This window comes from Myxocyprinus asiaticus, chromosome 4 (genome assembly GCF_019703515.2).
Source record: "Myxocyprinus asiaticus isolate MX2 ecotype Aquarium Trade chromosome 4, UBuf_Myxa_2, whole genome shotgun sequence".
Taxonomy (NCBI): domain Eukaryota; kingdom Metazoa; phylum Chordata; class Actinopteri; order Cypriniformes; family Catostomidae; genus Myxocyprinus; species Myxocyprinus asiaticus.
This window is the reverse complement of record NC_059347.1, coordinates 27,973,300-27,995,915: the sequence shown is the minus strand read 5'-3', so window position 1 is coordinate 27,995,915 and position 22,616 is coordinate 27,973,300. Positions and strand designations below refer to the sequence as shown.

General features: G+C 38.5%; 1 protein-coding gene across 1 annotated transcript in view; it reads left to right on the top strand.

Annotated features, from left to right (window-relative positions):
• tmem8b (transmembrane protein 8B) overlaps window positions 1-22,616 on the top strand; it is a 202,086-nt gene that overhangs the window by 59,476 nt on the left and 119,994 nt on the right. Inside the window, exon 2 of the mRNA XM_051696663.1 lies at window positions 8,577-8,766. Coding sequence (XP_051552623.1) covers window positions 8,577-8,766 — 190 coding nt within the window. The remainder of the gene's footprint in view (window positions 1-8,576; window positions 8,767-22,616) is intronic.

The following is a 22,616-nucleotide window of genomic DNA, read 5'->3' as shown; positions in this document are numbered from 1 at the left end:
CACCCCCCGACTATACCTGGCGGCCCAGTTGGATAATGCCCCTTCTTTTTTAGGGAGTGGAAAAAGAGAAGGGGAAAAGAGGCCACGACTGGGTTAAGCCTGTCTCTATCTTTGGGTAGTCGACTTGTCCCCAAAAAAGGGCCGTTCGACACTCATAACGGTGTTGGGGGAGGTTACGTGTCGACCTGGTGTGCTGGCTATGAGGCACACAGCAAGTCTGCCCACCACACACCGCCAGTTCACGTAACACCGTTCAGCCTTGTGGCGTTTTGTATAGGGACCCCTAGTGTCACTACATCGACACCAACGTCGAGTGAGTGACAGATAGGGAACGTCATGGTTACTGGTGTAACCTCCGTTCCCTGATGGAGGGAACGAGACATTGGTCCCTCCTGCCACAACGCTGAACTACCCGCTGAAATGGCCGGACCTTATATCGGCTCCTCAGCGTAAAACCTGAATGAGTGGTTGCATACCAGCTCCTTTTATACCCGTATGTCCGGGGGAGTGGCATGCAAATACCACTCGCCAATTTTCATTGGCCTTTTATCAAAGACCAGAGGTGTCTCGGGCTCCCAAGAGTGACCCCTAGTGTCACTACATCGACACCAACGTCTCGTTCCCTCCATCAGGGAACGGAGCTTATACCAGTAACCATGACGTTTTTCCTTGTGAATTTAATTGTTTTTTTGAAAATGTACAGTAATTTCAAATCAGATGATTGCAACACGCTCCAAAAAAAGTTGAGACAGGGGCAATTTAATACTAATAACAATTTGACAAGTTAAAATAACAAGGCAATGTGAAACAGGAGATGTTAAACAGGTGAGGCAATCGTGTCATAGTATATAAGGAGCCTCCAAAAACAGCCTAGTTCTTCAAGAGCAAGGATCATTCGAGACTTGCCAATTTGCCTATAGATGCTTCAGCAAATAATCCAGCACTTTGAGAACAATGTTCCCCAAAGACAAATTGGAAGGATTTTGGGCATTTCACCCTCTAAAGTGCACAATATAGTTAAAAGATTCAAGGAATCTGGTCAAATCTCGGTGTGTAAATGGCAAGACAAAAAACATTTCTGAATCTCTGATCCCTCAGACAACTGTCTTAAAAAACATAATTCATCTGTAAGGGATATCATGAACATGGGCTTGGGATTACTTTAGTAAACCTTTGTTAGTAAACACCACTTGCCGCTGCATCCGCAGATGTAAGTTAAGACTTTACAATGCAAAGCAGAAGCCCTACATCAACACTGTCCAGAAGCGCTGCCGACTTCTCTGGGCTCGGCCTCATCTTAGATGGAAAGTAGAACAGTGGAACTGTGTTTTTTGGTCTGCAGAATCCATATTTCAAAAAGTTTGTGAAAAACAAAGCTGTTGTGTTATCCGGGCTAAAGAGGAAAAGGACCATCCAAGCTGTTATTAGCATCAGGTCCAAAAGCCAGTGTCTGTATGGGCCAGGGGTGTGTCAGTGCAAATGGCATGGGTAACTCGCACATCAGTGAGAACACCATGAATGCAGACAGATATGTAAAAATTTTGGTGCAACATATACTGCCATCCATCAACATCTTTTCCAGGGACGTCCCTGCATTTTCCAGCAGGACCACATTCTGCCCGAATTTAAAGTGCATTGCTGTGTAAGCGGAGAGTGTGGGTGCTAGATTGGCCTGCCTGCAGTCCTTACCTGTCTCCAATTGAGAATGTGTGGTGCATTATGAAGCACATCATACGGCAACAAAGACCCTGTACAACTGTGCAGCTAAAGACCTACATAATGGATGATTAGGGGAAAATTCCAATTTTTAAACTTAACAAACTTGTGTCTTCAGTGCCCAAATGCTTAATAAGTGTTATTAGAAGAAATGGTGATGTTGCACAGTGGTAAACACTCGACTGTCCCAAATTTTTTGGAGTGTGTTGCAATCATCTGATTTGATATTACTGTACAAAAACAATGAAATTCACAAGGAAAAACATCATATAATGCGTAGTTTATTGCTTTCAATATAGCAAAGGGAGAATGTAATTTACAAATCACTCCTTTTTGTTTTTATTAGTATTTTTCATACTGTCCCAACTTTTTAGGAATTGGGGTTGTATATTAGCCATAGTATCACAATTGTGTATTGTAGTAAAATCATAGTAACCACAACATTAAACATGGTTGCTATATTAACACCATATTCTTGTAGTAACATCATGGTTAATTGCATTCAAACGATGGCTTCTGCCAAAAATATGGTAACGACAGTATTACTATAATAAAGTACCTGGGTAATTTTACCTGGATCAGAACTTTCTCTCAACTCCCAAACCATCACTTTGACCAAATTACTGCGAGGCAATCAAACTTTATTTATTTAATTTGTATTTATTAATATAAGTAGTTTTAAAATTAATAAGAGTGGAGACAGGAAACAGGATGGGGAAAAGTGGGAAAAAAGGGGGTATCAAACTTGGGTTCTTCCGCACGAATAAAGCACATCCACACCATCCTTCCTTACACGCTAAACTACTACAAAGATACTTGAGGGTGCAGTTTATCTTTAATTTCTGTGTTTCTTTCAGACTATTTGACTGCAAATAGCCGCGCGGTGTGGCAGGTGCTATTACACATCCTGTATAGTCACTTTGATATAATTATTAGATTTTCATGCCAAACCTTTGTTGAGATATAATCATTTACTCTAAATGTTGGCTGATGTAATCATTTAAATGCTTTCTGTTTCACTTCAGTTTAGTCATAACAACTCTCTGAAAGATTTAGAATGTTAATGTGGTTATGACGTATAGATAGGGGGCGGACTAGATCTGCTACGCTGCTGCTGCTGCTGCAGATCAAGTACAGAAACTTGCTATTGCTTGACAATACAGTCACAGGCATATTGAGTTAATCATGAAGACATGCTGCTGTTGCTGCACAATTACACAAAATGCAAGACATGCTGCATCAAGTGTGTATGAACGTGCTTCTGCACAAATAGGCATTACAAACAATCCCTCTAGCAGATCTAGACATGAAGTTGGTATGGAGGTGGGTTTCAGAGAAATAACTCTCACAGTGTGCTGCAGTAAAACCAGCTTGTCTGCAATTTAAATGCTACACAAAGAGAGAGAAGCAAGTTGATGTCACATGTGAGTAAGCTGATTGGCTAACAGATAACAAGCTTGTGCCACATAGAGTTTCATGGCTGAACTTTGGTCATTGCATTAAACTCAAAAGTCTTTGGGACAAAGTTCCCCAAATTGATAGAGTTCAACAGTTCAATGTATCATTCATAATAGTCGGAATAAAAAAATTCTTCTGAGAGGTAATATAGTTCATTATCCTAGCAGTTTGTGGTTGCTAAAAAACATAGCAACTTTGCACATAAATAAAGTATGTTAACAGGTGTGGGTGTATTTTACAACAGCTTCGAAATCGGCTCATCCAATCAAAGTCGGAATTATCAGTTTTATAAGTTACATTTTAGTCCTAGACATTGCTGCAGTTCATGCTGTACCAAATGGTGTGGGTCCATCTACTATATTTCACTCAGTAATTTTATTCACACTGTAAGTGATTGCGCGTGAAACCCATCAGTAGGATGTGCTTTGGCTGTCTGAGCTAACAGATGAAGAGGCCATACTGGCTTCATACCTCTGAGAGTCCATCAGCTTAATAAAAGTGTCAAGGCGCTTGATTTGTTATGTCTGTTAATAACGGACGCAAAGGGGTCGACGGGAAAGAGATTAAACACGCGGCTAGAACTGACGTACAGGTGGTGTCATTTGTCTTCACTCATACATATTGCTAACCCTATACACTTCTCTATAATTTTCTCTATATCTCACACACAAACATTCAATCTCCAATTATGTTTGCACTGCAGTGGTGCTTTCAAGCTTTGGATCTGTATTGATACTTGAGATTTTAGAGCTTGTCGTCCTCCCCAGTCAAGGAGGTTTGGGCTGCTAAGATTCAGTCTGAAATTAATCCAATGATTAACCACTTGATGTTGGATTTCCAACTTGGAAACTCATGGGAAATCTAAAACTCCACAGTTGACACATTATCATCCAAAATTTTTAAGAAACTGCTGTCAACAGAGGAGCCCAGTTGTGTTTTCTTGTTAAGCTGCTGCTTTTAAACAGTATGCTCTCTCAGGACCATAATGTATGGGTTGCCTCTTCACTTTGTCACACTTCTAATTACATCACTGTAACTGGATTAGTTCAGTCCTGTACATACAATGCACTATGCAGTTTAAAGCTGCGCTATGTAAGATTTTTTGGTTAAAAATGAACAAATTGACATTATTGATTGAGTACATAACAATCAGTGTTCAAAACAATGTTCTTACCTTACCCTGATTAACTTCTGTAAGCCTATACAAATAATTTCTATTTTGAGCTGTCAGGTTCTATTTGGCACGAAATCGCTGGCTTATGATGTACTTCCTTGCGTCATTACATCATGTCCGTGAACATAGGAAAAAAGAGCCGGCTGTCTCGTTCCCATGTAAACAGTAGATGGCGGTAATGCACTGTTTTAGTTTGCGACGTTAAAAAGAATGAAACTACAGTTCAGTTCAGTCACACTCACACTGTTCCGGACAGCATCGCAACAATCTGGATGGATGTTTATCTGTTATCCGTTTGGCAACGTTGTTTACTTGCTATAATGCTTGGATATGTTTTCTGGTAGGGTTGTTGAAGCTAATATTGCATGTCATGCTTTATGAATCGAACATTACTTGTGTGTTTACAGATCGTGATGTATCTACATTGTCAGGGGGAGTTACTGTGACATGTTTACTAATATTTATGACTTCTGAAATTGACTGTTAACTGTTATATTGCATTTTTAAGCATATTATTTTCATGTTTAATAAAGTATATTTTATCCCCATCATTATTGAATGCTCATTTTATGTTTTTAGTTTACTGTATTACCCCCCCCCCCCCCCCCCGGCACTGGCCCCATTGTCCTGGTCCGTAATACACCTATGATTTTAGTATTACGGTGCACTTGAATTACAATATAATATAAATATAATAAAATCTTACATTAACTCATATCAGCATTATCACGAGTACATCTTAAATTGATAAGTGTAGTCCAATACAAACATTAATAGTAGATAAAACACTTGAAAAATTATATTAAAATATATTGGTAGTGATTGAGGTGATTGAGTCCCCTGTTCTTTATGTAAAAGTGCTTTGAGTGTAGTGTTAGAAAATTAATTTACTCAAAAGTTTAATGTATGAAATGGTCACAGTATATGTAGTGTAGAAGCATAAATTAAGCAATTTGTGCCACACACATGTGCAGATTAAGCACAAAGTGTGGCTTGTTTTGTTAGTGCTTTTAACCTGGCAGTGTTCTTCAAGCCTAGGCATTTTCAGCTTCAAAAATACTATTCCAGCCAATTAAACTCAATCAGTTTTGGTGAAATCTCAAGGGACACTGGTTAAAAGGTCACAAACATAAATTGAAAGTACTTGAAAGAAAGTATTTGGTGGAAAAAAATTAGGTTGAGCCAAAACCCATCACTCAAAAAGGTCTACGGCAGACCTAGTCTAAAAAGTAAAAATAACAAAGATTTTGAGAGTGGTAACTATTGTGCATGACAGAGCCTAGTTTCTGCGGTGATGTTTAAATTATAATACTGCTGTATATTATAATGCTCTTGGAAACAAATAAATGTATAAATATCATTTTTAAAATGATAATATTCAGTGCATTCATAAAGTATTCAGACCCCTTCATTTTTTCCCCATTTTGTTATGTTGCAGCCTTACGATAAAATGCTTTCAATTATATTTTTTTAAACTCCATACCCCATAATGACAAAGCAAAAAAAAAAAAAAAAAAAAAAAAAAGAACAAACAAACAGATTTTTGATAACTTTGCAAATTTATTAAAAATAAAAAACTTAAATATCACATTGACATAAGTATTCAGACCCTATGCTATGACACTTGAAATTTAGCTGAGGTGCATCATATTTCTCTGAATCATCTTTGAGATGTTTCTACACTTTGATTGGAGTACACCTGTGGCAAATTCAATTGATTGGACATGATTTGGAAGGCACACACCTGTCTAAATGAGGTCTCACAGATGAAAATCCATATCAGAGCAAAAACCAAGTCATGAGGTCAAAGAAACTGCCTGCAGAGATCAGAGACAGTCCTCTCCTCAGTGCAAGACACATGAAAGCTCGCCTGGAATTTGCAAAAAAGCACCTTAAGGACTCTCAGACTGTCTGATGAAACGAAGATTGAACTTTTTGTCCTCAATTCCAAGCGTCATGTCTGGAGAAAACCAGGCACCTCTCATCACCTGCACAATACAATTCCAACGATGAAGCATGGTGGTGGTAGCAACATACTGTGGGGGTATTTTTGAGCAGCAGGGACTGGGGGACTGGTCAGGGTTGAAGGAAAGCTGAATGCAGCCAAATACAGAGATATTCTTAATGAAAACCTGGTCCAGAGCGCTCAGGACCTCAGACTGAGCTGAAGGTTCACCTTCCAACAGGACAGTGACCCTAAGCACACAGCCAAGACAACACAAGAGTAACTTAGGGATATCTCTGTGAATGTCCTTGAATGGCCCAGCCAGAGCCCGAACTTGAGCCCAATCGAACATCTCTGGAGAGACCTGAAAATGGCTTTCCAATGACTGTCCCCATCAAACCTGACAAAGCTTGAGAGGATCTGCAGAGAAGAATGTCAGAAAATCCCCAAATCCAGGTGTGCAAAGCTTGTCACATCATACCCAAAAAGACTTGAGGCTGTAATCACTGCCAAATGTGCTTCAACTAAGTACTGAGTTAAGTGTCTGAATACTTATGTCAATGTGATATTTCAGTTTTCTTCTTTTAAATAAATTTGCAAAGTTATCAAAAATCTGGTTTTTGCTTTGTCATTATGGGGTATGAAGTGTAGATTGATGTGAAAAAATAAATAAATATTTAAAGCATTTTAGCATAAGGCTGCAACATAAAATGTGAAGAAAAAAATTGAAGGGGTCAGAATACTTTCTGAATGCACTGTATAATATAAACATAAACTGTATAGAAATGTCTACTTGTTTGGCTCTCCTATATAATATGGCAGCTATAGACTATTGCTATGTTGGATTGGCTGTCACCTTAACTGGAGATGTTTATTAGTACCAGCTACATTCACCTGGGGGAAGCAAACTGCAATAAATTACACCTGTGCATTGAACACACAGGCAATACATGAATATCATAGAAGTAACTAAGCGGTAGGGTATGAATGTTTCCCTTTACTAATCACAAGGAGATTGGAGCCATTAGGCTCACTGACGATGGAGCCATGGCTCATTAAGGCAGATTGCAAATGTCATTTTGGTGCTTCCTCTCTGGCCTTGCATTGAAGGACTGCAATGAAATTAATTTTGCATACAGAGTCTGGATTTTTGAATTGGAGCCAAGGTACGCATGACCAAGAGCAAGTGAATTAATCACTAGTAAAGCTTTCGGAGGGAAGGTCAACCAAACTGCACTAGGACTAATTCCTCAACCCTTCTTCCAGCCCACTTTACCCCTTTTCCAGCCAATTGCACACAGCCCTATTCGGTAGGAAATTCATGGTTCAGTTGTAATTTTATTTAAATGAAACACGTTGTTTTTTACTCACATTGCCTCTATAAAATTTGCGAAACAAATTACCCACTGTTTTTTGACAAGCTCAATTGTTCTCTAAAAATCTGATCCTGTGCAGGAGGGGTGTCTTTCATTGTGGTAGGGTACAATGTGGCTACAGGCACCCATTAAGGACAATTTGCTTTCTTCTTTTTTTTTTTGGCCACAAAGTGTATCAAGATGGAAAAAAATATATACTTCTTTTTTAACATCTTTCAAAAAAAAAAAAAAAAAAGAAAAAAAAAGTGGCAGGGGAGTGTATCCTCTGGGACACTTATTGACAAGCTTTTGTTTTAAAAGTATACTAAGTAATTTTTGTTTATTTGGTCTTGGACTTGGACACCTAGAGGCATGGATGCAGCATCTAGCTTTTTTTTTATTGTGTAAACACAATAGCTTTTTAGTTACCAATGCCATTGTAGAAATTAACTATTCACAGTCAGCCTTGATTAATTTAATCCACGATTGAAAGTGTCCAATAACAGGGCAGTTACTGAGATTAAGTGAATAGTATCCGGCTGGTCATTTTATATTAACATGGCAGCCCTCTATTTTGACCTTCATTGAATACCATCAATAAAGCTAAATTTCCTGTTGTGCTGCCTGGTGCACCATCATTATGGATTTACACCTTTTTTGCTAACTTTATGTGTAAAATAAAATACTTGGTGGCTCAAGTACTGTTGGCATCCCATCCAATGTAAAACAAGAATTAAATTGACCTTCTGTAACACCCACATCTAGACAACAGACTCTCATTTTAGTAATTACAAAAATCCCAATCCCATCTGAATCATTACAAAAAAATCACAGACGTCCTATATACAAACCAATCTTGTCCGCATAGTGCTAAAAATATAAAAGCTTTATTTCATCTAAATAACTCTCTCCTTCTTCCATTTCATAGATTGCCTGTTTGTAACTGATTATTTCACCCGGACACCTCGCAAGCTCAACGCCTACCGCTCTTTTGCCAGCGTCGAGCTGTTCCACTTCAACGTGCCTGAAGACACCGTGGTGGCTGTCTGGAACCTCATCACCTTCAAGGAGCAAGGGGGCACCTTCGGAGACAGCTGCCCAGACCGCAATGTGACAGTGTGAGTTGGCTAAACTTCCAGGTTATATTCACTGAAGGCAAGGACACTAGCATGATGAGGTCAGATATGTCCAATCTGCATTTAATATGAGAGGAAGGGCTATGTAAAAGCTAAATGTCAAATGCGTGACTATAATGACCTTTCAGATGCTGTCACGGAAGAACACTTACTCTCTGCCCTGACAAAATATGTTTTAAGTCAAGTCCAAGGATCATTTCCCAGATGCTGATCATTTCTGCTCGCTCTATAAAAAGGCATTTATCAAGTGTGGTGCTGCCAGAATCACAGCATAATGGCACACTTGAGAATCATAAGCATTAAAAACCAAGTGATACAGATAAGATTTAAAACCCAAATCTGACATTTTAAGTCATTGTCACAGGGTCACATTCTGTAGAATTGTTTTAAGAGATTTAATTCATTCTGAATGTCCACTAAAATTAGGAAGGCATTTTAGTTTTATTAGTCATAAAAAAGCTCCTTTGGTTATTAGCTCAAGATTACAAAAGGCAAACTTATTTTTTTATGAGAGAGTATGGGTTAAAGCTGATGTGTATTCTTTCTCATATTCCAGCTTAACATGTAGATTAAACTGTAAGTAAACCATTTGTACATTGATTTGACCGAAGGGTCGGCAGCACTTTACAATAAGATTAGTTAAGTTAACACTATTAGTTTAGTTTAACTCTATTAGTTAATGCGATATCATGAACTAACAATGAACAATATTTTTACTTGACATGTATTTTTCTTGGTTAATGCTGATTTATGAAAATACTTTTGTTCATTGTTAGTTAATGTTCGTTCATAAGGCATTAACTAATGTTAATAAATGATGTAAAAGTATTGTATATTGTTAGTTCATGTTATCTAGTGTAGTTAACTAATGTTAACAAATACAGTCTTATTGTAAGTGCTATTAAACAATTTATTTTGTTTATTTGAGTGTCCCATCCAGCCTGACAAAGCAATATTGATTCAACAAATGGTTTTGTACATCATCATATGGTCTCTGTTTAAACACTATAAAAATATAATCTTAAGTAAAATGTGTTTAAAATTTGTCTTAACAGTTCTATCTGTTTGTACAACCAATGGAAGATGCTGGGAGTTTTCTGAAATCTTTTTGAAAACAGTGATTATTTTGATATTTCCCTTGGTGAACAATAGTCGCACAGATGTTGCACACTTTAGCTTTAAAAAGAATTAATTTACACTTTAAACCCCCGTCGCATTTTGAGTTCCAAGAGTGAGAAAACCAGTGCCACAGTTTCACGCTTCCTGAAACCAAAATGTTCTGAAATGAAGTGTGAAAACACAACGAGCGCAGCTCTTGTACATTTTATGCACTGAACCCCTCAGTTGTTTCAGTCAGCCTTCAATGATCCCAGAGCACTTTCATAGCCTGCACACTGTGTGCTTTCACAAGAGCAGTTGTTAAAGTTAGCCATGGCCCTTGGGTAATCAAAATGCAGAATACTATTCAATGAATACTCAGGTCCTCAATTCCCAGCACACGGGCTGTCATTAAAGTTCCATCAAAACAGTGACCTTGTTATTTCCTGTCACTGAATGTACATCATAAGTGGTGAGAAAGTAACTCATGACTGTCTTTAATGTGTGACATTATAAAGTAGAGGAGAGACTGTCCTTGAGTGAATATCCCAGTATAAGTTTCTTGAGGCAAATAGCCCCATCGTGGATGTTCATTATTTATGCTTGTGATATGTATTAAGTGCAATAGAACTCTGTGTCTGTTTTATTTGTATGCTCATGCTACTCCTCTGACCTTAAAATAAATTGCTTGAACCTTATGATGGGTTAAACACCTCATTCAAGTATCCTTTGGTTCTTTTATTTGATTCATGTTCAGATTTCTTTAGAAAAACCTACTTGCATACCTCCTGTTTAATGTCCCAGTTGTGGTTTATAATATTTTGAATAAACTTCTCTAATGGCCTCAAGAAAAAGCTATATGAGAATGCGTGGTATAAACAAGATCTCAGTGTTAACTTTAGAAGGACGAATTTTAAACTCATAATGTCAGCCATAACTCCAGGGACATATTGCCTTTCATAATTACAGCAAGTACACCCATGTTCTAGTTTTAGCGATAATGAAATATGTCTTTGGGGCCTTTATCAAGAATTCTTGACAAAATTATGGCTTACCGTGAGAGAAATAGTGGGATAGATCTTTTAGACTTATTTGATTATCCGAAACAGAATAAAAAAAAGTACTGTACCATAAATTACAGCTCATTCAGGAGATCACAGAAATTGTTTACTATGCTGAAGTTTGCACATATGCATTAGTAAAAAAACAGAAGTGGTACATAGGTAGACGGGTGCTCAGATGGAAGCATGCCTTCCGTATTCTATTACTGTGAAAAATCTGATTTAACATTATCAAAAAGGAAAAGTGGGTGTAGAAGCATTTGGCCTGGCAAAATATCAAACAAGGTGTTTCCTAAACTCTGCAAAAACTGCCAAGGAACAAAGAGGAACACCCTCTAATTAAAAGTTCAAAGAGAATCTCTTGTTGTCCAATAAATGTTCTATAGAAGTTCTTTCGAAACAGGTTCCATTAAGGTTGGTTGAGTGGTGGGTTGTGCAATACTGCAAAGTATCGGCCAAAGATGCCTTGCCAGTACCACATGACCCTAAGCACATCAGTGACTATGACTCAGGTCCTCCCCACATGATTAATTGAAATTCAGCAAGTTGAAATTGACCAACATGTTCGTTCAAGGACGCACATTCATTCTGTGCATGGACAGAGCACAGCGAATTTAAGTGTCTAAAATGCTTGTGTACAGTTCAGTTGAATGATAAAGTTTACCCTTTTTAACTTAATGCTGATGATTTGAATGTATGAAGCAAGTTGTTTTCTGAAATAACGACCTGGAAAAACAACCACAAATCTAACAACGAAGCTGAAATAAAAGCTTGCGTTTTACATTGTCAGTCAGACACGCTTGGAAGTTGCGTTCGTAACTATAGAAAGAAACAAAACTGTAGCGCTCTATTTGAAATGAAACTTATGATAAATGTTCTCACGTCATATAGAATAACATTATTAAGAATAATGAATAAATAAAATCAACTACATTTTTCTGTTTTAAATATCCTGATGGTAGTGTTGTAAGAAACAACCCTACTCACAAATGCGCTGTTTGAACGAAGAAAAAATTCAATTAAGCCCTATATTGATAATGAATTATGGCCACATGGAGTGATATTTGCAACAAATAAATCAATCCTTCCTTTTTTTCTGAGATTTCAATAACCAGTGAAGACAACAAGAGCTAGAGAAAGAGAACAAAGAGAACAGGTTTTTTTTTTACAATTTAGTGAGGAAATGTTAGTTTAGGAGTAGATGGGAAAGTGCATGATAATATTTACATTTAGTTAGTCTATCCATGAAAGTATTGTTTGATTAATTTTAAAATTACACAGTTAATTAACATGAAAATGTAACAATAATTTTACACCATTTTTAATCATGGTATATGTCAATTTCTACATTCACTAATACAGTTTAATATAAATAATTAGTAATGTAACATCATTAAGAACTAACATGAATGAACAATTAACAATATTTTATGTATAAATTAACATAAACCAAGAATTCCAAGATGAACAAATGTGTGAAAAAATATTCATTATTATTTCTTGAAACCTAATTTGGATTATGTTACATGCACATGTTTTAACGTAACCTTTAACCAAAAGGTAATTCTGTTATTCGCACCCTGCCCACAAGTATAATGAAAGTAGTCCATGTGGTTCATGCATCATATTCAAAATCTTCTGGTGGCATACGATAGGATTTGGTGAGAAACAATCCTAAATGTAAGTAATTTTTCAGTTTAAATTTTGACGTCCACTGCATGCTCAGGAGCGCTATAAGAGAAGCATGTTCACAGTGGCCAGTGTGTTCTCTAAAAATTTGTTTTTATGCAATAAAAACAACGCAAAACCTATCATATGCCTTCAGAAGATTTTGAATATGACACACAGGCCGAATGGACTACTTTTATGATAGTTTTGAGTGCTTTTTTAAGCTTTGAAGTGAGTCACTATCAACTGCCATTGCATTAAAAAGACGTATCGAGATTCAGAAAACCAAATCTTTTTGTGAACTGCCAAAGAAAGAAAGTCATAACCAGTTATTACACAATTTTCCTTTTTGGGTGGACTATTCCTTTAACTTGTTCCTTGATGGATGACAAACATGGAATCATGATTAAGCAAAACACGTGTTTTAAATGTTACTTCAAGGAGGGGCTTGAGTGGCATCAAATATACACAAATTCTTCCAGTACTTAAATAAATTTCACCATTTGTGCAAACCATTCCATTTTAGAATGGAACTGATGCTAACTTTTGACATGAGGCCCCAAGTCCTCTTGCTGTTGTCACAATGAACAAGGCATGGTTACATTCTGTCGATTCAGCTGTCAGATAGCAGGCAAGGGGTGCCATAGAGAGATGGTAATTAATACAGGCTGTAGTCAGTGCCGGGGGAGAGATAAAATGAGAGGATAAGATAAAGAGGAGGGAGAAAGCAGGACAACTGGGTCCAGTGGACAACAGCTCTGCACTACAGCCTGTAGATCAATATCATGCTACTGACCAGCCATGACAACTCTAATTGCAGCCAATCCAAACCAGGAGGCCTGGGCAAAACACGGCTTCTAAGGTCTTCCCAGCAGTCTTTTTGCTGGATCGTCCTTGTCTCACTTGAAACATGAAGTAAAAGCTTTTGGTCAGCCTTCAAATGTGGAACTGACACACTGCATCAGATAATCAATGCTTAAAGTGAGTCAAAGTACTATGTTTTATTGCGTTTTTCAGTGCAATCACACTATTAAGTCCTATTAACACATTCTTGCACTAAAAAAAGCTTGACACAACACAATGAATATAACAAAATTTAAGTGTCATATTTTTAAAGGTTAAAGTTTAAAGAAAAAACTTAGACAAAACAGCACTGTTTAAAAGTTTGGTATGAGCTATTTTACTACAAAATGCTGTACAATAGTGCAGAAATATGTGGATTGGGAAGCGGCAACTATTAGTGAGGTCAGTTATGACTTCTAAATTGAAGCCAGAGGACATTGCTTGATCTCAAACTCATCAATGCTAAGACAATAAATGTCATGCACTTTAAAGATCTTAAGCTCTATTTCTTTGCACATGGTCACAAAGGGAGCAGTCACTCAGTACATGAGGCACGGTAATGCGAGACAGCAAAACAATGATGGAAATCAAATTTTTTAGACTGCAAAATTCAATCTGCATTTCATGCCTGTTTGTTTAAACAAATACAAGAACAAGAATGGCTAGATTTATGCCATTTATTTGCATAATATGGGATCGAGGGAATAAGATCGTCAACAAACCTAATCAAGTCAAGAACTAGACGATAAGCAATGAAAACACAAAGGCTACATGTCACATTTTCAGCTGAACCTCAAAGTTCACCAAAGGCTACTTTTTTCCTGCAGAACAATGTCTAATCTGAACAGATTACAAATCCTGTCAAATTGTTTTATCTCTTAACAGCATTTTTAGTCTAAATTGCTAATGCTACGTGCAAGGAGCAGCAGCACTCTAAAAAAACTCTACATGCAAGCAATAATTGTCAAAAATTTATGTCAACATTTTAGACTTGCCTTTCAGCAACTCTGTAAGTAAATGTTACTGTGTGCCCCATTTGTCATTCTGGCCGTCTGCTGTCCATGGTCCTGAAACAAGCAGATGAGGCCTTTCTGATCTATTCTGAAAGTTAAGCAGTTTCTATAGATAACAATGTGAAACTGTTACTGAAACAGTGTGTTTTGCCAATTTATATCCTTGAGCAATGTCATTCAAAACTTATTTTTTACCGATGAAGAACTTTGCATAGTTTTTCAAGAACTACAGCTTTGTAGGCATTGACTTTTCAAGTGATCATCTGAAATTATTTTATTGCAGCCAACATTTGCCTTGAGTGAATTTATAACCCTTGTGGTTGCACTTTATTTTACAGTTTGTGTATTTTTCTTGTGCATATATGGTAAATATGTTGTACCTACTGAAAAATGTATAGTAACATAAGTACTTACCAGAAGTGTTCATAAATGGTAACTAATATGATACATTAAAAAAAAAATCAAAATCAAATCACTTTATTGTCACACAGCCATATACACAAGTGCAATGGTGTGTGAAATGCAGTTCCGATCAACATAGCAGTCGTGACAGTGATGAGACAGTACCAATTTACAATAACATCAAATTAACACAGCACAATTTAAACATCTGATATACACATAATTACACTCAACAATATACAAATAATAACATACACTGTACAGTATACAATATGCACTATATAGATACACATTATTCAATAAAAATAAAAAATAAAAATATATAAAAAAGTATATATAGTAGTAAATAATGTACAGTATTGTACTGTATTGACATTCAGGCTGTCGGTTGATAGTCAGTTGTTAAGAGAGAATATAATATAATAATAATATAATTTATGACAGTCAGGTGTGAGATATAAGAGTAAGGGTAATAAAGTGCAGTGCTGATGTATTTTGATCGTGGGAGATCAAGAGTTCAGAAGTCTGATTGCTTGGGGGAAGAAGCTATCATGGAGTCGGCTGGTGCGGGTCCTGATGCTGCGATACCACCTACCTGATGGTAGCAGTGAGAACAGCCCATGGCTCGGGTGGCTGGATTCTCTGATGATCCTCCGAGCTTTTTTCACACACTGCCTTGTATATATTTCCTGGAGGGAGGGAAGCTCACCTCCAATGATGTGTCTGGCAGTTCGCACCACCCTTTGCAGTGCTTTGCGGTTGTGGGCGGTGCTATTGCCGTACCAGGCGGAGATGCAGCCAGTCAGGATGCTCTCTACAGTGCTGGTGTAGAACCGTGTGAGGATGTGGTGGTTAATTCCAAACTTCCTCAGCCGTCTCAGGAAGAAGAGTCGCTGATGAGCCTTCTTCACAACGACTTCAGTGTGGATGGACCATGTGAGTTCCTCAGTGATGTGGACACCCAGGAACTTGAAGCTGCTGACTCTCTTCACCGGTGCTCCATTGATGGTGATGGGACTGTGTTCTCTGTCTTTTCTTCTGAAGTCCACCACAAGCTCCTTTGTCTTACTGACGTTGAGGGAGAGGTTGTGCTCCTGACACCAGTGTGTCAGAGTGTGCACCTCCTCTCTGTAGGCTGTTTCATCATTGTCAGTGATCAGACCTACCACCGTCGTGTCATCAGCAAACTTGATGATGGCATTGGAGCGATGTGTTGCCACACAGTTATCTGTGTACAAGGAATACAGTAGTGGGCTGAGAACACAGCCCTGCGGGGCTCCAGTGTTGAGGGTCAGTGATGAGGAGATGTTGCTGCCTATTCTAACCACCTGGCGTCTGCTTGACAGGAAGTCCAGGATCCAGCTGCACAGCGAGCTGTTTAAGCCCAGAGCCCGGAGTTTCTCATCTAGCTTGGAGGGCACTATGGTGTTGAATGCTGAGCTGTAGTCTACAAACAGCATTCTCACATAAGTGTTCTTTTTTTCCAGGTGGGAGAGAGCAGTGTGTATTGTAGATGCAATGGCATCATCAGTGGAGCGGTTGTTGCGGTAAGCAAACTGCAGCGGGTCAAGAGAGAGAGGCAGCACAGAGCAGATGTAATCTCTGATTAGTCTCTCAAAGCATTTGCTGATGATGGGGGTCAGAGCAACAGGACGCCAGTCGTTTAAGCAAGTTATTTTTGATTGTTTTGGAACAGGCACAATGGTGGATGTTTTAAAGCATGTAGGGACTACAGACAAAGAGAGGGAAAAGTTGAAAATGTCCGTAAAAACACCAGTCAGCTGGTTCGCACACGCTCGGATGACGCGGCCCGGAATGCCGTCTGGGCCCGTGGCTTTGCGGATATTCACCCATCGGAAGGATCGGGTTACATCCGCTACAGAGACGGAGAGTGAACTAACCTCTGTAGCTTCGGCCGCAAGAGCTCTCTCCGCGAGGGCGGTGTTATTTCCCTCGAAACGAGCATAAAAAGTATTGAGCTCATCCGGGAGAGAGGTAACTGTGTTCATGGTGGAGTTTTTATTCCCTTTAAAGTCCGTGATGATGTTAATTCTCTGCCACATGCTTCTAGAGTTGGTGGTGTTAAACTGTCCTTCAATCTTGCTCCTGTACTGGCGTTTTGCGATTCTGATTCTGATTTCGGAGGGCATAACTGGCTTGTTTATGCTCCTCCGCGTTCCCGGAATTAAAAGCGGAGGTCCGCACATTAAGTGCCGCGCTAACATCATTATTTATCCATGGTTTCTGATTCGGATAGATCCGTATTTTTCTGCTCGGAACCACGTCCTCCACGCACTTTTTGATGAAGCACATTACGCTATCAGCGTAAAGCTCGATGTCGTCATCAGAGGCAGACCGGAACATCTCCCAGTCCGTGTGATCAAAACAGTCTTGTAGCGTAGAATCTGATTGGTCCGACCAGCACTGGATCGTTCTGAGGGTGGGTGCTTCCTGTTTCAGTTTCTGCCTGTAAGCGGGCAGAAGCAGAATGGAAGAGTGGTCTGATTTGCCAAATGATGGGTGGGGGAGGGATTTGTAGCCATCCCGGAAGGGAGAGTAGCAATGGTCCAAAACCCGGTCCCCTCGTGTGTTGAAACTAATGTGCTGGTGGTATTTCGGTGCAACTGATTTTAAACTGGCTTTATTAAAGTCCCCGGTCACAATGAACGCGGCCTCAGGGTGCGCGGTTTCCTGCTCACTTATACTCCCATACAGTTCCTTGAGTGCCCGGTCTGTGTCGGCTTGTGGCGGGAATGTACACAGCAGTGATAATGACCGCTGTGAATTCCCTCGGTAGCCAGAATGGTCGACACAGAAGCATAAGAAATTCCAGATCAGGAGAGCAGAAAGACTTGATAGAATGTACGTTCCTCTGATCACACCAGGATTTACTGATCATAAAACATACACCACCTCCTCTGCTTTTACCTGAGAGGTCTTTTGCTCTGTCCGCTCGGTGCACGGAGAACCCCACGGGTTCAATGGCTGAGTCTGGAATCTCCGCAGACATCCAAGTTTCCGTAAGGCAGATAATGCAGCAGTCCCTTGTATCTCGTTGGAAAGAGATCCGCGCTTTCAGCTCGCAGAGCTTGTTATCCAGAGACTGAAAATTTGCCAGTAGAATAGTGGGTAGCGGGGGTCGATTTGCGCGGCGTCTTACTCTGATGAGAACGTCGGCTCTGTTTCCCCTTTTCCTTTTGCGTTTCCGCGGCCGTGTTGCCCAGACAAAGGGCTCCGCTTGCGTGTTTGTAAACAGCGGGTCGGCATTGAGAAATTTGAAGTCCGGTTTACGGTGTGAAATTGCTGAACCAATGTCCAAAAGTGTTTGTCTGTCGTAGACAATAAGGCAGACAACATCCAAGACAAAAAAACATAAGAATTGTGAACAAAACAAACAAAATACTACATTACTGGACTCATCAATGGTAAATACATAGTAATTATGTTGTACCTCCAGACAAATTTGGGGTAATAACAGGTACTTACTTATGGTAAATGTACACTGTAACTTGTATGAAACATTACTGGACTTACCAGTGGTACATACATGGTAAATATGTTGTACCTACAGACACATGTAAAAGGATAAAAGGAGTGTAATGTCATGGCACATACCAATCAGTTAAGAGAGTCAGTGATCAGATGAAGATTGTTAGGTAAGGTGAACGGCAATAGTACTTACCCCCAACATACACACAAGTACTATATAACTTATGCATTAACTAATAGGTACATTCACTAATACGTCCATTGTAATTCCATGGAAATAAGACAGTAAAATAAAGTTCACATTTGTACATGACCATTACATAGGAATTACCAGCTCTTTATCATTGTTACAAACCTGCTATGACTAGAGCTGCAGCTCCACTAGGCTTTGCACTCCATTCACTTTTTTCCACTTCCAGTGAAAACGCAAACTCTTGTGAATACATTTAATTTATTCTGCTGTGCACGAAAGTTCAAGGTTTGAAAATTCTGACTTGCGAATTTGCATAGCCAAAAGATGTTTGACTAACAGAGGATTTAAATGTCACATATTGACCTATTTTCTCAATTCAAAGAATACAGATTACAAAGCTGCATTGTTTGCAGTGTTGCAGGAAAGTGGTTGGTATATTTTAACATTCAGAATATGTGTTTGTTATTTGTGATTTATCATTTATTTAAAACAAAAGGCTTAGAGCCTGACATCATACCCTTCATTGCAGGGTCTGAAATCATTTTTCATGCTCAAAGTCCACAGCTTTACTTTATTCCATGGAACACAAGGGGAGAAATTCTGAATAATGTTCATTCTGCTCTTTCCCATTCAATGAAAATGAATAGGCACTGAGGCTGTCTGTCCCTTTTATTTTGCTTAACATCTTTTGTGAATTCAGGTTTGTAATGTCATGTGGATGAGTAAATAATGACATAATCTTTATGTTGGGGCAAACTTGCCCTTTGAAATTTATGAGGAAATCCACTGACTACAGAGCATGTTGATATGATTATGATCATCCGTATGCTTAAGATGCAATTTACATGCAGCTTTGTCCCTTAGACCAGCTCTATATTGCTCTGATGAGCTTGGGAGTAATGTGCTTAAACATGTATGAATGCATAACTAATTGGGTCATAACAGAGCACTGCATGTTCTACAAAGTATAATAATGCTGGGCATTTGTAGCAATATACCGGTAGTACACACTGTATTGTAAGTATTTTGTTCTTCGCGTGAGCATACAGTACATATTCCCATCCCCACTAATGAAGAGCTTTGAAGGCCTAACATAGAGCAGGACTCAGGTGCATGAATACGGATGAGCAGGATGCATGGGCACAGGTGACGGGAGCTTGATAAGGTACAGACATTTTGTACCAGGGTCATGGATGATTTACATAAAGTTAATTAAGAGACAAGCATCTTTTTTTTTTCTGCTTAAATAGTTGGTTGGTGTATGGCCAAGTGCTGTGTCACTAGATTACACCATCCTTCTCAGTATCGGAGGTACTGGCTGGCTAAATTAAATTGATGATCTTTTTTCAGCAACACGATCCATGGTTTAAAGCCTCAAAGGGAAAAGTTCATGACTCAGTGCAAAACACACTGTAGATAGAAAGCTAACTTTCACAGCATCTGTCTGACAATATGGAATACAACACTGAGCTTAACGCTGTTTCAAAACATAAACATACACTAGATGGACGTCTTTGCATCTTGCACATCTCGCAGTTTTAGCATCTCGCACATGAGCAGCCCTGGTTTAAGATGCAGTTTTTAACTTTTAAAAACATGTTTCTTGACATCTGTGTTCTGTTCAACTCTGTGCATCACACAAATAGTACTGTGCTCAGGAGACTCAACTCACAATTGTTTTCAAAAGAGTTGGACTTTAGCATGTTGCTAAGCTAATGGGGCAATGGATTTTCATATGCATAAAAATACATTGAACATGCAACTATTGGGTAAAATAATCCTTGTTCAATTACACCAAACTTTTTTATCGATCCTTTGATTATTGAATGAAATACAGTATATTGATACAGTATGTATAATCGACATTTATTTTGCTTTTTCCTTAATCTTAGATTTATTTGATTTTTTCTCTAAGCCCTGCACAATAAATTATAGCAGCAGTTCTCAACCAGGGGACCACAACAAGCTTCCAAGGGGGTCTCAAAATGAATTAAAATTATTTAAAATAAGTTAATAAGTTATAACACAATAATCTAATTTGCTATAATAAAAGCTAAAAATCAAGATACACAACAACAAATGTAATATTTCTTATTTATGTCAAGCTTTTATTAAAGAACAAACAGATTGTGAAACTTCTGGAATCAAAAAATGTATCATAATTGATTATTTTATCTACTGACATTCCTACTTCCTGTTAATTTAATTGGAAAACAATCAGCTTTGTCAAAATTACAGCAGAATTATCAGAGTAAATAGCTTAATCATCCTACATGGGGGGCATTTGAATTTTGTCTTGGACAATGCGGAGCCTTGGTGTCAAAAAGGTTGAGAACCACTGTATTTTGGGACTGCTGTCTCCGCAAAGGATACAAGCGATGCTGCCTTAGAATTTGGTCAATACAAGATATCTTTGTAGGCCCCATAATTAAGATTCCTTCCTTTTGGAACAGCTTTCGCATTGGTAGCACACATATAATGCCTTACAATGCTGCCTCTGTGGGAAACTCACTAGGTTTTGGCAAAGAGCACTTGTGTTCGGCACATGCACACATGCTAACCATATTTGACTGGCTAAATCATTGTATACATGGAGCAGTTTAGGCCGTTCCCTTTCAGAATAAGCCACCCCTGATGATGTGACATCTTTTAGGTCCACCTGGTCCTTCATCTCAGAGTACAAGGAGGGCGGGATGACTTTTCTAATAATGCTGAAGAGCTCCAGCAGCAGTAGTTTGAGTTATTACCTGTCAAGTATCCTGGACCCCTGGGTTAGCATGGCCATCCCTGAATACACAGAAAAAAAAAAAGAAAGTCACAACTGATGTATGGCTTGGTGTATAGACTTAATGTGCTGTGTGCTAAATGTGCTGGTAATCACAGTCGTGCTGATATTTAGTACAATTACATGATTGCGAGTGTACTTAAAAGTTAATATTGAGTAACTTAATTTGTATAATTTTTCCACCAATGACAAAAAGCAGTATTGATTGTTGCATGGCTGCCTGTTTGGGAGGCTGCAAACACAAAGAAGTGGAATGAAACGTCCCAGCACTTGTCCAATCAGATTAGAGGACCGGAAATACCTGAATTAACTTTCTTGCACACAATATAACACATGATTGTGCAGTATTTTTGTCATTTTTACATCTCTTACGAAACCACTTTTTACCTCTGGAAATAAGCTGAAAAGATAAACACAGGGGGAAAAAAGAGTAATTGATAGTCTTTGTTGTGAAACGCTTCATACAGGGCTTTTTTTCCCCCAAAGATTGTCAGGGTTATGACTGACAAACTGCAGGAGACACAAAGCAACGCATTGAACAGAAATAATTGCAGACAGTGAATCCTTTAAAAAAAAGTTTAATGACATGATTTGTTGCAGGCTCCCACTGTCTGGCTGTGTCTGTGTCTTGACTGACAGGCCAGAGACTGGGGAAAGAATTTTACTATCATGGCCTTGTGCTCTCATGTCGAAAATAAAGAACAGTACATTTTTGTGTTGGAAATGAGTTTGATCTGACTGGATGATTTTTCTCTCTTTCATTCGTCTCCTCTTTTTCACTTGTAATTGCAGCCTAGTTGTGGCTCTGTTCCAAGTCAATGGCTCCTAAATTTGTAAGCATTGCTCAGAACATCACTGGTTGACATAAATTTTGGAATATTTGTTTATGATTCAATTCATGCATAATTTAGTATTAGTCACAATGCTCCATTTCCTCTCTTGTGTTCGAATAAGAAATTGGTGCATCTTCTGAATTCTAATTGATATGGAGGTAACAAGTACTTTCTCTTGCCCTGCTATTTTCAGATATTTACTCACACTAAAATGTGCACTAATGCAAAACATGTATATACTGTTTATCTTCATTGCTAGACTTTGCATTGACTTTTATTTTTCCTAGAGTGAGCAAATTAAAATTATTATGGACTAGGCTAACTCTAACCGCAAGTTATAAACAGTGTTAGACAAGCTAAATTACTCATGGTACTGAAGTATGGTATATGTCCAAAAACAATTGTCATGGTATTTTTGGTACTTTAAGTGCTTTCGTGTACATTTAG